This window comes from Acomys minous, assembly GCF_964271855.1.
Source record: "Acomys minous genome assembly, chromosome: 2".
Classification (NCBI taxonomy): Eukaryota; Metazoa; Chordata; class Mammalia; order Rodentia; family Muridae; genus Acomys; species Acomys minous.
Window position 1 is genome coordinate 35415499 of NC_140484.1, and position 15132 is coordinate 35430630.

Sequence of the window (15132 nt, forward strand, 5' to 3'; positions counted from 1 at the left end):
ACCAGGCTGGCCTTGAACTCACAGAGATCCTCGTGCCTCTGCCTCCCAAGTGCTGGGATTAAAAGCATAGGCCACCACCGCCTGGCTTTGTAGTTGTTTTAAGACAGGATCTCATTGTGTAACCTGAGCCAACCTCAACCCCTTCTGCCTCAGCCTCTCAGTACTGGGACTGGCACTGTGCCTGGCTTTACAGTGGGTCACCAGCCCACTGTGCCTGGCTTTCGAGCGGGTCACCAGCCCAGTGTGCCTGGCTTTGGAGCTGGTCCTCGGCCCAGTGTGCCTGGCTTTGGAGTGGGTCCCTGGCCCAGTGTGCCTGGCTTTACAACTACTCATCCTTGCTGTCTAGTTCTGAAGGCCTCACCTTCTAAGAAACGGTGCAACTCCATCGCCGCGTTGAAGGCAACCTCCCAGGAGATTGTGTCCTCCATTAGCCAGGAATGGAAGGATGAAAAACGCGATTTGTTAACGGAAGGGCAGAGTTTCAGCAGCCTGGATGAAGAAGGTAAACGCTTGCAGCTTTCTAAAACAGAAACATTCTGGTAAATTCTGTGAGTAGTATAAAGTCACAGTAGAAAAATTAGAGAACACACGCTCCAACAGATAGCCTATTAACAACTTTTATAGGGCTACACAAAATACTGTAAATTTATATAAATATGAAATGCCATAAAATAATGCATGACATATGATTTATTATAAAAATAGTGGATACTTAGATGTTTAAATAAAACATCTATAATCTACCAATTTAATGATGACAAATGCTAACATATTGGCATTTGTTTTCTTAAATTTTATTCTTTGTGTGCAGTACAGACATGTATATGCAAATACTCCTATGTGCACACATGTAAGTGATGTAATAAACCTTTTCAGTTATTTAGGGCAGCTTTGGTGAATCTAAATAAATGTTAGAATTTGTTTATTTAGTATGAATGTAGATGTATTCCTTGGATAAACAGATGTGGACTTTTTGTACCTTTTTAAAGAACGGTGTGGTCTGACTGTCTGATGCTGCTCTTTCTCTATGGCTTGCTGGCTAGCACTGATGATACAGTGATAAACACAGTGATAACTCTAGGCAGCCGTGCCTTGTCCTGATTTTAAAGGCAGTGTATCCAACAGTTCACTGTTTAAAATGAAGATTGTTGTCTTTCATACCAATTGCCAGACCAAGAAACTTATTTTTGTTTGGAATTTGCGAGAAAGTTTTTAACCAAACAAGAGTACTGGTTGTTTGGTTGTTTGTTTTGTTTGTTTTTTAAAGATTTATTTATTTATTGTGTATACAATGTTTTGCCTGCATGTATGCCTGCCTGCCAGAAGGGGGCACCAGATCTTACTACAGATGGTTATGAGCCACCATGTGGTTGCTGGGAATTGAACTCCGGACCTTTGGAAGAGCAGCCAGTGCTCTTAACCTCTGAGCCATCTTTCTAGCCCTGAGTACTGGGTTTTATTAAATGCTCTTTTCTATCTACTGAGTTGATAACTTGAATTTTCTATTTTAATCCAATAAGGGGAAGTGATGAGATATATTTATTATCATTATTACGTCTTGGTCTTTTTAGGATTTTTTTGTTTGTGTGCTTTGGGTTTTGTTTTTTTTTTTAAACAGAGTTTCTCTGTGTAGCCCTGGAACTGGCTCTGTAGACCAGGCTGGTCTCGAGCTTACAGAGTATGTGCCATGACGATGAGGTCTTTTGGTTAACAACAAATGTAGACTTTTTTTCTTAAATCAGTATGTTTTCGGTGACTCTCCAAAGTGTCTCTTACTTCCTATAGAAGATTCAAGACTTCATGTAGGTGTCTTCTTCCCCTTAATCTTCAAAATAGATTACTGTCTCTATTCCCTTCTACCCCAGCATTTACAACCTTATATTAAATTGAAAATTTTTTATTTTTATGTATTGATTGATTGATTGATTGATTGATTGATTTTGGGGGCTTTTGTTGGCTTGTTTGTTTGGTTTTGCCTTTTCTAGATAGGGTTTCTCTGTGTAGCCTTGGCTAGTCTGGACTTGCTTTGTAGACCAGGCTGGCCTCGAACTCACAGAGATCTACCTGCCTCTGCCTTCCCGAGTGTTGGGATTACAAGCATGCGCCAGAGTGCCCAACTTCTTCATATTCTTATTATGTCCAGAGTTACTTCAAGGAGAGTTCATGAGTTGTCCATGGTGGTTAATATTGTCCACTTGGTGGGTCCTAGAGTCACCTAAGAGATAAACCTCCAGCCATATCTGTAAAGAATTGTCTAGATTAGTTTAACTTCTGGGCATGCCCGTTAGAGGGTATCTTTCTTGATTAGGTTAACTGAGGTGGAAAAGGCCCACCCTGAAATTGGGCATCACCATTCCCTGGCGTTCATCCTGGACTGCATAAAAATGAGGAAGCTAGCTGAGTGTAAATGTTCATTCCTGTCTGCTTCCTGGCCACGGGTGAATCTGAGCAGCTACCTGGAGCTCCTGCTGCCGAGACTTTCCCTCCGTGGTGGATGACAGCCTGGAACTGGGAGCCAAAATCTAAACAACCCTTCCTTTCTTGAGTCGCTCTTGTCAGCAACAGGACAAGTAACCAGGACGTGGGCCTTTGTCCTGTCTGTACTGATGGCAGCAGTTCCTGGTAGATATTCTTCCCTTTCCTCTAAGCTGCCTTCTGTTGGCCTCCTGGCTGCCTGATTTCTGAGAACGCGCAAAAAATGGTACATGTCCACAGTTTGAGAAACAGAACAAAACTTTGTTTTCTTCTTAACTCTTGTTTTAACAGGCACTTTGCTTTTGGTTTGGCTTTGTGTTTTAAATTGAGTTTCTAGGCTGGCCTTGAACTCACAGCTGGCATGTCTCAGGCTCCCCAGTAGCTATAGTAAAATTAAATTAAATTACTCCGTTGTTCCCAGAATACCTGGAAACAGAGGAAATAGTACACCTGTGATGGGTTTGTGGATTTTTTTTTCCTTCACATGAATTATTGGACCCATTGCTTACAGATCTGGCAGCCACTTTACGTGTTATCTAAACTTCAAGAGTTTAAAATATCTAAAGTTCAGCATTTCCTTTCCCTGTTCCCCTTTCTCTCTATGCTACACCCTCTACCTCATCAAATATACTCCTTCAAATCTGAAATTCAAGGGCTGGAATTACATTGGTGGTGGGGGGCTTGCTAGCATGTGCAGTGCCCTAGATTCAGCCAAAACTACCCAAAACAAAAATAAAAACACTCAAACTGCCGACGTGAAGGGTTCCTCCTTCCTGACAGTGGAGGGCGCTGGATGTAAATACTTCCTTGGACTCCTAAAATTTTAAGTAGGAATAAGAGCTTGCTCACTTTTATAAAGGCAGCCTTGCTATCAAAAGAGGATGTCAAGAAGTCAAGTCCAGAAGTCTGTGTGGTCTTAAATGGGACGAGATGCCACTGGCTATTCTGCTGATGAGTCCCTTGAAGTTGGCCTCTCTCCTCATGCATCTGCCAGTCATCCTTTTCATCTCTGCCAGATTATCTCCTTAAACTCCTAGGAGTTGTTATAGCATCATTTTGAAAGAGTAAATCACTTTATTAGGTTTTTAAAAGACCATCCCTAATGTCATTGCCAGAAGCCATTTTGTAGATTGATGTCATTTCCTTTCTGTTTAACCTGTTTGCAAGCAGCTATTTTACATTTCTGTTGTAGTCCAAAAGAGCACAGCTAATTCTTAATTGCATTTGCAACCTGAGACATAAAGGGAATGCTTCTGACTCCTGTTAAGTTAATATAGATCCTAAAGCGGCATGTGTTACTGATATTCACGAGTGCATGCCTTTGCTCTCACCCCTCCAGCCCTGGGATCCCGGCACAGGCCCGACCTGGTACCCAGCACTCCATCATTATTTGAGGCGGCTTCCTTAGCGACTACAATATCATCTTCTTCCTTATATGTCAGCGAACACTGTCCACAAGACAGGACTACGCTTTATTCAAACAGGTAATGCTCAGTGCTGTCAGCTTGCCAATCAGGTTGTTTGGTACTCTGTCAACCTTGGGCCTACAGCGGTATCTTTGAGGTTGTGTTCCTAGCGACTAGACATGCCTGTCCCTCCCTCATGTGTAAAGAAAAAGGGCGTTCTTTTTATTTTTTATTTCTTATTTATTTATTTATTTATTTTTGGCAGTAGGAAAAAAAATTTTCAGAAAAGTGATCATTTCCCCTTGCAGTTAATCATTACATTTTTGTAGAAATGTTATAAATAGTTATACCCTTGGCTCCATGGGAAAAGACAAAGCTTTCGTCATTTTGGGGGTGGTGTGCATGCAAGTGTCCACCTGTGCACACACACGTGGCCATTCACATGTATGAGAGTGAGTATGTCTGTGCCCATGTACACGTGGAGTTCAAAGGATGACCTGCATGGGTCAGTCATCACCTTCTGCCTTTTGTGTGATGGGGTCTCTGTTTTCCTGCTGCATAAACAAGGCTAGGTGGCCCGTGAGCTGCCAAGAGTCTCCTGTCTGCCTCTGAGGTTCCGGGGGTGGAGATGCTCAGGCTGTGTGTCAGCTTTTATGTGAACTTTGGGGATTCAAAATTAGGTCCTCACATCTGGTTGTGTAGCAAGAGGCTTTGTTTGTTTGTTTGTTTGTTTGTTTTACCACTAAGCCATGTTTGTTGCCTCCCCCACCCCAACATCTTTATTTTTTTTTTTGAGACAGAGCTCATATAGCACATCCATATTAAGTAAGCTGTTATATATACATCACTTTACATTTCTTTAAGCCGAGAAAGCTGCCCAAATCAAATGTAGTTTAAGTGACTTAAATCATCAGCAGAGGAACTTTCCTCGTGGTTCATTTTTTTTTTTTGAGACAGAGCTCATATAGCACAAGCTAGCCTTGAACTCATGGCCAAGGTGTACACCCTCATACCCAGACACACCCATCAGTACTCTCTTATGAGTATACGTTTTTTTATTTGCTGATGTCACCAGGGATTGAACCCCGGGGCCTCAGGAGTGCTCAGCAAGCACCCTGCCACTGTGCTACATCCCATCCCCTGAGTAGATTCTTCAAAACAGCCTCTCTTCGTGCATATTACTTATGTAGCTACTTTTAAGTTTTATACCCTGTTCATATGTGAGACCTTAATGACCGCGGTAGAAAGAATGATATTGGTGACTCTCAGAGCTACCACGTCTGTGAGTCAGGAGATCAGCATGGCCTTTGGCAAGCTAAAAGGTGGTGATTGTATCTGCAGATCAGTTGTATTTTGTGGCTCTGCCTTTCTCTCTTGGCTGCATAGACGAGTCCAGGGCATGGGGTAGCAAGTGAAGCAACAACAGAACGAGGCGAGGCAGTTGGGCCTGGTTTGGGCTGGTTCACCTGAAGAACCATGAGGAAAGTTCCTCTGCTGATGATTTAAGTCACTTAAACTACATTTGATTTGGGCAGCTTTCTCGGCTTAAAGAAATGTAAAGTGATGTATATATAACAGCTTACTTAATATGAATGCGGGCCATGAGGGTTCAAATTTGGCTTCTCAGGTAGTCAAGCCACTGTACGTGCGGTGCAGCAGATGCAAGAGCTGCACCCCACGAGTGTGAACAGCAGTTCAGGGGGTAGCAAGAAAGTCACAGGGGGGTCTCAGCAACGTTCAGAACAACTCTGATAGAACAATGGTGCTTTTTAAAATATATATATAGTTTGCTACTGTAGTCAGTATCAGGCACGTACAGTTCAGTGCACTTTTGAACCATTTACTAAAATTTTCAGCATTAAGGGAATGGTATTGGGAGTTAGGATTTTGTTGTTATTTGGTGTCAGAAGAGTTCTTTTTTTTTTTTTTAAGATTTATTTATATTAATTGCCCCTTCTCTTAGTAAAAGCTATTAACTTCCTGGGCATTTGCAGGGTTTCTTCAGGCTCTGGCCTCCTCCTGAAGCCCGTTCTTATGGCCAGCTGGAAGCTAGCTAGCTCTCCATGCCCTGGTGTCTGTGCGCTCTCAGCACTGCGCACTTTTTCTCCTGCTGATGCTGGCTAGCCTACAGATTTGGATGGGGGAAATGCAACAGAGAGCCTTTTATCTATAATATTCTGAGCTTCTTCCTTTTCTTTTTTGATGTTGGGTTGCTTCAAGCAGTTTTCTCTGGCACTCTACTGTGGTATTTGGTGTCTTTTACTTAGCTATCAATCAGGGTTCCGTTGTAAGAAGAAAAAAGTACTCCATCAGAAGCAGAAGGGAGCTGTGCAGGAAGGCTGGTAGAGAGGCGCTGGTCAGGTTGGCTTCGCTGAGCCTGCTGAGCTTGCAGCACTGCACTCTGGGTGGTACTCAACCTGTGCCCGGAAACAACTGAGAAAGCCCTTCTGAGATCCCGGAATGTACTTAAAGCAAGCCACAAATAAAGCCGGGCATGGTGACGCACGCCTTTAGTCCCAGCACTCGGGAGGCAGAGGCAGGTGGATTGCTGTGAGTTTGAGGTTAGCCTGGTCTATAAAGCAAGTCCAGGACAGCCAAGGTTCCACAGAAAAATCCTGCCTCAAAAAAAAAAAAAAAAAAAAAAAAAAGCTAACAAATAAACTCAAGCAGCTTCATTCACTCTTCCTGGCATTTCTTCTCAGCTGGTGAGGAGAGCCCCAGGGGCCTCCAGGCGCCACCCTCTGCTTCACCCCCTGCCTGCTCTCACCCACAGGCATTTCTGCTGTTAGCCTTGTGTACAAAAGCTGAAAGGTCTACCACACGCCTTAGCTTTTCCTTAGGGAAATCATAAGGATCAGAGACTCAGGGAAGCTAATAACCCTGAAGAGAAATAACGGCCCAAGAGCCCCTGAGAATGGACACCCTGAATGCCCAACCCACCGTGCCCAGCCCTGCTTACTTAGCAGGGAGGTCTAAGTAGCAAACCATAAAACCCTGCTCATACCATGCTTCCATCATGTTCTTCCGTGTTGTGGGTGGTCGTTCTTGAAGTGAGAAGTTGACATGATCCTAAGTCTCCTCTGACCCACTATGGTTTTTAAAAACCAAATACAGGCAGCCTAAGAAGAAAATGCATTGAAACGGGAAAAGGCAAAGTACATCCAATATTGACATTGCAATTTACATCTGAGATTTTTTTTTCCGTTTCACTGTGAATCTTATTTCTGTTCCAAGTGGCCTGCTTTCTCATTTTAACATTATGTTATCCTTATCTTGTTCATATAAGCTATAAATACTTCAAGGAACTGCTCTGCTCCTCTGTCTCTTTAGAGCCCTTAACGTTAAGGCATTGACTAGCACCCAGATAAGTCCACACCCAGCTTATCTACTGCAGTGGGAAATGGCTGTCTCTAGAGTTCTTTTATTTTTAGAGGATGATTCTTTGTGACTTTTAAAGTTCTGTTGTTTCTTAGAATCCGTTTCTGGTTTGTTAAGTATGCTCTCAAAATTGACTAGGAAGCAAAGAAAAAAGTTATACTGCCTTAAAAGTATATATTTAACTACTGAATGGGAGTATATATTCTGTGGGCGTGTGTGTGTGTGTGTGTGTGTGTGTGTGTGCGCGCGCGCGCGCGTACTCTCTAGTGCTGGGAATGGGGATGGTATGCACATGTGCATGTGAAGCCAGAGGCCAGTAGCTATCTGTCTTGCTTCCTAAGACGGGATCTGCCTGTCATAGCCTCCCCAGGGCTTGGCCTCCCCAGTCCTTAGCCTCCCCAGGATCTGCCTGTCATAGCCTCCCCAGTCCTTAGCCTCCCTAGTGCTTAGCCTACCCAGTCCTTAGCCTACCCAGTGCTTGGCTTCCCCAGTGCTTGGCCTCCCCAGTGCTGAGTCTAGAGACTATTCTGCCTCATCTGGCTTTTTACATGGTGCTGGGAATCTGAACTCAGGTTCTCACACTTCCTCACAAGCACCTTACCCAGGGTGCCGTCTCCCCAGCTCCAGGAGTACATATTTAAAGGCTCGACTACGTGATCTCAGGCTAGAGGGTGCAGATCATGGGAACACAGAGACACGCCATCCACAACCTGCTTCACAAACAAATCACGGGTGTGTAAGTTCTGAGTTCCTGGTGCTTGAATTTTCCTTTCCTACAAAGGAATCTGTTCTTTTTAAGAAGGTACAAATCGAGCGCTAAGAACCAGAGGGGCAAATGGGTTTTATTTCAAAACTAAGAGCAGTTCAGCTTAATGTTGTAAAATAAGTTATGTGCATGAATATTCATTTTCTCCGTGTGACTTCCTGCACAGTTGGGAGTGGAGCTGTGGCTCTGATTATGCATAGAGATTGAAAGCTCACTTCAGCCCGATGCATCTGTGCTCTCCCACCACAGAGGCCCTTACCAGCATCACTGGGGTAGCCAGTCTCATATATTTGCTCCTGTTTTGCTAGTGGCTGTCTCTAACAGCTGGTCCACTTTAGCAGCACAGAGTTTTATGAGAAGAGCAGATACCATAGGAGAAGCAACTGGCCATTTATCCAAGGGAGGCCAGCTGGCCAAGCCTTCCTAACTGCTGAGTCCAGGGTGTAGATCCCAGGCTGGCCCCGAAGAGCAGACAGCAGTCCTGAGCCCTCTTCTTCCTGCCTGAGTATTGTCAACCTAGGAAACAATGAGTTGATTCCTGTAGCAAGTTTCTCCTGGACCCCAGTCTGGGATTGCTCAGCCCCCATGGGTGAGATCTTTTAAGTGCTAAATTTTCAATCAGGCCTCACCAGACTTTTTTGGGCCTTTCTGCTTCTTCCCCTGGTGTCTTCAGCCTTGCAGACAGTCTGGCTTACTACCCTGCCTCAGGTATTTCTCTTGCTTTTTCACCCTAAGAAGTTGCCACTTAGAACATCATCCCTCAAACTGTCACACTCCCATCCCTGTAACCCTGGGCAGCTGGTTCACTTTTGTGTGCCACAGCTACTCCATCTGTAAGAGGTCCCAATTGGTAATAAGTGAATTATACCTTGGCCCAAAAGGCTTGCTATGCAGATGAGCTGAAAAAAAAAAATCACAAAGCAATTAAAATGCCTCCCGGAGCAGGCCACCATCAAATCATCTGTTAACATAAATAGCCAAGCACTTCAAGGCTTGACCACCTTGTAGCTTCCTCCTAAGTTCCTCTGGAGGAGGTAAACTGTTTTTGGCAGAAGATATCAGATGACACTTTACTACTCAGGGCCAGTCAAAAAAAAAGAAAAAAGAAAAAAGAAAAAGAAAAAGAAAAAAACCCACTTAGAATTGTAAAGTAAACTGATTTAGAGAGTTCAGGAAGGCTTGTGGGGAGGGGAGAAGTGGCAGAAACCCAAGAAATCCCCCTAGGAACTCACTCCCACAATGCCCCTGCTTCCTGGGACCCATGGCCAACCTTCAAGCGGGGACAGTGGAAGATGACACCAGCTAAAAGAGCTGAGACAGTGGCGGGAGCACTGCCAACACCCAGAGACAAGGCAGAAATAAGGAAGGAGGAAAATGGGGGTGAAGGGAGCCAGGACCTCCTGACCTCACCTCCTCATCTGTGTTCTGCCACATCTCAGCTGGCAGCCCTGGCAAAGGAAACTCTTGAACGCAGGTTGTCCTAGCATGGAGGCCCTAAACTTGCAAAGTGCAGTGCAGACCAGATAGAGATTACACAACAACAACAGCAACAACAACAACAACAAAAAAAACCACACACACACACACAAAAACAAAAAACAAAAACCAGGTTCGAGTAACATCTTTTTTAAAAAGAAGGAAGGGAAGCCGGGCGTGGTGGCGCATGCCTTTAATCCCAGCACTTGGGAGGCAGAGGCAGGCGGATCACTGTGAGTTCGAGGCCAGCCTGGTCTACAAAATGAGTTCAGGACAGCCAAGGCTACACAGAGAAACCCTGTCTCAGGTCTGGGGGGTGGGGGGGGGGGATAGGGGTGGGAAAAGAATGGCAAAGATCAAAGCTTTACAAAGGAGAGTGCACCCAAAAACAAGAATCCACTTCAACTCCTACAAAACGAGTCACGGAGCCTGTTTATTAACATGCCAGTGGAATAGTACTGTGTAAAGTAGCTGCAATTTTCTAATGATCTGTGCAATTAGAGGCTGCGGTATTTACCAAAGTGTCTGGCTTTCCCGGATGCTGTGCTGGAGAGACTGCTGGCTATAAATACCCTCTTGGCTAATTCTAGGCCCAGGGAGTAGACAGAGCAGTGTTTTAGCTCAGGAATTGATCAGGGAAGGCTGTAGACACACTGTGGGGGGGGGAGGAGCTATCGAGCACATTATGACTTCTGAACCTATAGCTTTAACAGTCAACTGGCTGTAACTCAGCCTGGAGCAAATACTCCTGAGCAAGGACATACAATGTCCATATTGTCTTCCGAGAAAGTAGATCACCAAATCAAAGTTCACATTCCCAAGGCTCCTGAGGCAAAGTCTTCCTAAGGGCAGCTGTTAGGGAGAAGATAATTTTCATGGGTTCAATTTGTAAATAAACTGTATTGCCAAAAAGGAGGAGATGTGTGTGGTGACTCTGTTGGCCAGACTTTAGATACCCTAATTGACAGAGAGAGGGGGAGAGAAAGCTTGGGCACAGAGAGATGGAGATGGATCCACGGTTATGGATATTGCTCTTGTAGAGGGCTTGGGTTCAGTTCCTAGCACAACCTCAACTCCAGGACCTGATACCCTTGGCCTCTCTGGGCACTTGCACTCACATGTACACACAGAGACACACAGATACAAATAATTAAAAATAATGCCTTCTGCCAGGTTTGGTGACACACACCTTAAATCCCAGTTCCTGGGAGGCATCAATGAGCTGGTCTCTGTGAGTTCCAGAGGAACTTGGCCTTCAGAAGCAGCCACAGGCCATCCAGCCATCCAGTGCTATACAATGAATCCTTGTCTTTAAAAAATAAAACTAGCAGCCAGGTGGTGGTGGTGCACACCTTTAATCCCAGCACCTGAGAGGCAAAGGCAGGAGGATCGCTATGAGTTCAAGGCTAGCCTGGTCTACAAAGCGAGTCCAGGATAGTCAAGGCTACACAGAGAAACCCTGTCTCAAAAAACCCAAAAAATAAAATAAAAGAAATAAAGCTAGCTTTGTTTTCATTTTCTGTCTCTCACATCTTGGCTCTAAAAAAACTAAATCTTTGCTCAGGCTGAGGCAGGCAGATCTCTGTAGATTAAAGGACAGCCTGGTCTATATATAGGAAGTTCCAGACTAGCCATAGCTACATAGTAAGACCCTATCTCACAAAACAAAAGCAAAAAAAAAACAAAAATGATTTTCCTTGACTTCAAGGGAAATGTGTCGCAGTGGGTGTGTCTTATCCGGCTTCCTTCACTGGCCTTCCAGAGAAATGCTTCTCCTGTGAGTAGTGCACCCACCTGTCCAAACAGGGTCCTTAAGGGCTTCTTACACACAAAAAAGTGGCGGTGGGGGGAGTAAATATGGCAGACTCTGTGTTGTAGTTGAGGCACATCCTGGCTCCTTCAGGGAGCAAAGTGCCTGTGTTTGTAGACGACATTAAGAACAGGGCCTCGGCGCCTTTCTTCAGATTTAGTTGTAAAGGTACTAATCAAAAGTACCTTTGACTCTGGCCAGTACCAAAGTTGTGTCCCAGCTCAGGCCTGAGGCCTAAAGCCAAATGCTCTTGCTCCCCAGCTGTCCTTGACCTCCCTGCATCTGAGGTCCTTGGTAATAGCTAAACAGAGAATTTCTTTAATCCCCGTGGATTTCACTGCCTCTTTTTGTTTTATGTGAGGATCACTTAGAGCCTACTGGACCTTTAGAAAGCTCCCTCTCAGTCTGGCCTTTTGAATCTGCCCATTTGGTTGATCCACCCGACTGACCGGCCGTTGGCTGGATCCTTTACTGAAGCTTAGTATGTGCATATTAGCTTCCTACCCTAGATAGATGCTGATCACGTGGTCTTTCAGAGGGAAGTGCCCATCCAGGATAATCCCTGTCAGCCTAGCTGCCCTCACCACCTTGGCTTCTCTTTGACACGGTCCCCACTGGCCCATCTGTCATACCCTCTTAATATACTAATTATGTTACACATAAGTTAATGCTGAATATCTGAACCTGCACTTCATGGACAGTGAACTTGGAGTTGGAGGCTCATGTTACCTGCCCAGCCACTTCCTCTGCTCCATCTGGGGGCCTTCCAGTGCAGAATGTTGCCTGAAAACTGAGTCTACTTTTGTTTCTCTGACAAATATACAGGAAGAGGAACCAACATAATTTCTCCCAATACAAGAATAAAGTAGAGCTGGGCGTGGTGGCGCACACCTTTAATCACAGCACTTGGGAGGCAGAGGCAGGCAGATCGCTATGAGTTCGAGGCCAGCCTAGTCTACAAAGCGAGTCCAGGACAGCCAAGGCTGCACAGAGAAATCCTGTCTCGAAAAAAACCAAAAAAAAAAAAAAAAAAAAAGAATAAAGTAGATCCATTTCCTGTTTAGTCTTACTGTTATCTGCAGGATGGGCTCTACAAATGTCTCCTGCATTTAAATGACTAGTTGATCACTGAGTTTGAGGGTGGTGGGTATTCACAAATGAGAGCCACCCATGGAAACATGCCATGGAAAAATTCGCTTCAGAGAGTGTCCCTGCCTGGCCCCTGTAGAGCAAATGTACCCATCATCCCTGCCTGTTTTGCGCGTTTATTCATAAGAGGTGCAGCATCTGGAGACTTAGGTAAATGCAACTAGAGAAGAGGAGATAGTGATAAACCCCCAGGTCAGAGTGCTCGTAGCCAAAATGCAATTATTAATTGTCTGCTTTCTGTGATAAGGAAAGATGAAATACATAATGATGGAAAGGAGCTCATTGTTTTTCTCATCAAACTTTAAGAGTGTTTCTGAAACCAGGTGTGGTGGCACACGCCTATAAACCCAGCACTTGGGAGACAGGCAGGCAGATCACTGTGATTTCGAGGCCAGCCTGGTCTATAAAGTGAGTCTAGGACAGCCAAGGCTACACAGAGAAACCCTGTCTCAAAAAAAACCACAGAAGAAGAAGAAAAGAAGGAGGAGGAGGAGGAGGAGGAATAGGAGGAGGAGGAGGAGGAAGAGGAGGAGGAGGAGGAGGAGAAGAAGAAGAAGAAGAAGAAGAAGAAGAAGAAGAAGGGGAGGGGGAAGGAGGGAGGAGGAGGAAGAAGAAGAATGTTTCTGAGTCTTTAAGCACTTAATATGCAAGAAGTTGTTTTCTCTTTTATTATACACAGGTGCATGTGGACTGGTGCCTAATATATACAAGTCTTGTTACTAGATGCTGTCTATCTTGCTGCTGAGTGGGCAGGAGAGTGGGTGGGCAGCATTCCAGGGTCCAGCCTAATCTTATCTGGGAAATGAAGTGTTAACATCTTTACCATTGTTGTGCCCTCCCCCAGTAGAAAAAAATGAAACTCAGTCTAACCCCAGAGCTTTGGAAACGGAAGGAACCTTTTGACATCATGTCAGCATCAATCCCTCTGTTGATTTCCTTTTGTTTCAGAGTTACTTGCAGACACATGAGTGTGCACACAAACTTGTACACACACACACAAATGTGTATTGTTCTACAGTCAGGTGGCTCTATGAAATCTGCAAGGAGAAAGGACAGGTCTCTGTCCACCTCCACATAGGTGTCCCTCCTCGGATGCTGTGATTTTGTTGTTGTGGTGGTTTTTTGTTTGGTTAGTTTGGTTTGGTTGGGTGGTGGTGATTTGTTTTTTCACATCTCCCAAATAGATAATGGCTTCCTTTTGCTTGCTTTGTTATTTGTTTACTTCTGTACGTGGAAACAAGTATTTGCTCTACCACTGAGACACATCCCCAGCCTGGTTTATTGATTTTTTTTAAAAAATACATTTGTCCATATTGTATGCTAACACTGGTGCTAAGGTCGCAGCTCCTGCTACTGTGCTCCAGTAGGTCTCTGGATAGCCTACACTTTCTAGCAGTCTCTTTGCTTTCCACCAGTATGTCGGAGTGCCCGAGGTTTTGCCTCTGTGATGGATTGTTCTCACTCACAGGCCCTCCTCGGTCTGCATACCCATGGTTTTAGAGTTAGGGAAAGGGGCCTCTGACATTTTATCCCTTTGTTTTCTTTCTTTTTTTCTGCCATCTCTCTTATGCGTGTAGGAATCTTTCAGTCTTGTCCTCTAGTTTCATTTCCTTTTTATCCTCATTACCACTGATCTTTCTCTCAGTATGTCTGAGTGATTTAATCAGCTTTATCTTCTAATCCTTCCCCCGGGTCTTTAATTTCTATTCCCATGTTTTCTAAGGATCCTTCTTTGTTCTCTGGGGTCCCATGTTATAGGAACCATGTCTTCGAGGGTGTGGTTTTCTCTCTCTCTCTCTTTTCTCTCTGAAGACATCAGAATGAGTGCCAAAGAGCAAAGACTGCACATATCCCTGATAGCAGCGTTGCACATCTTTGCCACAACAGACAATATTTCTTAAACACCAAAGTACATCTGAGGGGCTTGAGTCACCTTATAAACACTGTATTTCAGGAAGACGTATATTTGTCACTTACCTTTATCAGGGTGTGTAACAATGTGGCAGGCTTTTCCAGCACATCAGTATCCCTATCGCTTGGTTGTTATTCATTGCATGCATTGTCCTGTAACTGGGACAGTCTTAAAATTCATGTCCTTGCCTTCATGACCAGAAATGGATCATAATAAACAAGGAATTCTGAGAAAAGCTGTCAGTAGGGACCATGACAAGCCCAGAATGGGATATTTTGTTGACAAGTGCACAGCCCAGATGGAACTTGAGCCTGGCACATCTTTGCCAATGCAGGAAAGTCGGCTGCCTGGAAGTTGGCCGCAGACTCAAGTTGTTAACATGGCTGAGATGCTGTGAGCTTCCTATTTCTTGTTTCTTTTTTTTCTGAGACAGGGTTTCTTTGTGTAGCCTTGGCTATTCTGGACTCACTTTGTATACCAGTCTGGCCTCAAAATCACAACTATCCTCCTGCCTCTGCCTTCCCGAGTGTTGGGATTACAGGGGTGCACCACCACACCCAGCAAGCTTCCTATTTCTATGGCACTTATTAAGTAAGATTTATAGAGTCACTGTATTGATATGAAAGATAAATTTTCATCCAGTCAGTCAGAATTACCAGTAAGTAGTGTTCAGTTTTCACATCCTGGTTTAAGATAATCCTAAAGCAAATGTTTGTTAGGTGCCTAGTGTATATCACACACTCTGCCAAAAACTTTACAC

The 15132-nt window shown here is 44.5% G+C and overlaps 1 protein-coding gene across 3 annotated transcripts in view; it reads left to right on the forward strand.

Moving 5' to 3' along the window:
- The window catches only part of PIP5K1B (phosphatidylinositol-4-phosphate 5-kinase type 1 beta), a 257803-nt gene that overhangs the window by 203281 nt on the left and 39390 nt on the right, over positions 1 to 15132 (forward strand). For all 3 annotated transcript variants that reach the window (XM_084771731.1, XM_084771732.1, XM_084771730.1), the window contains 2 exons: positions 347 to 502; positions 3815 to 3959. In XM_084771731.1, the coding sequence (XP_084627857.1) occupies positions 347 to 502; positions 3815 to 3959 (301 nt within the window). The remainder of the gene's footprint in view (positions 1 to 346; positions 503 to 3814; positions 3960 to 15132) is intronic.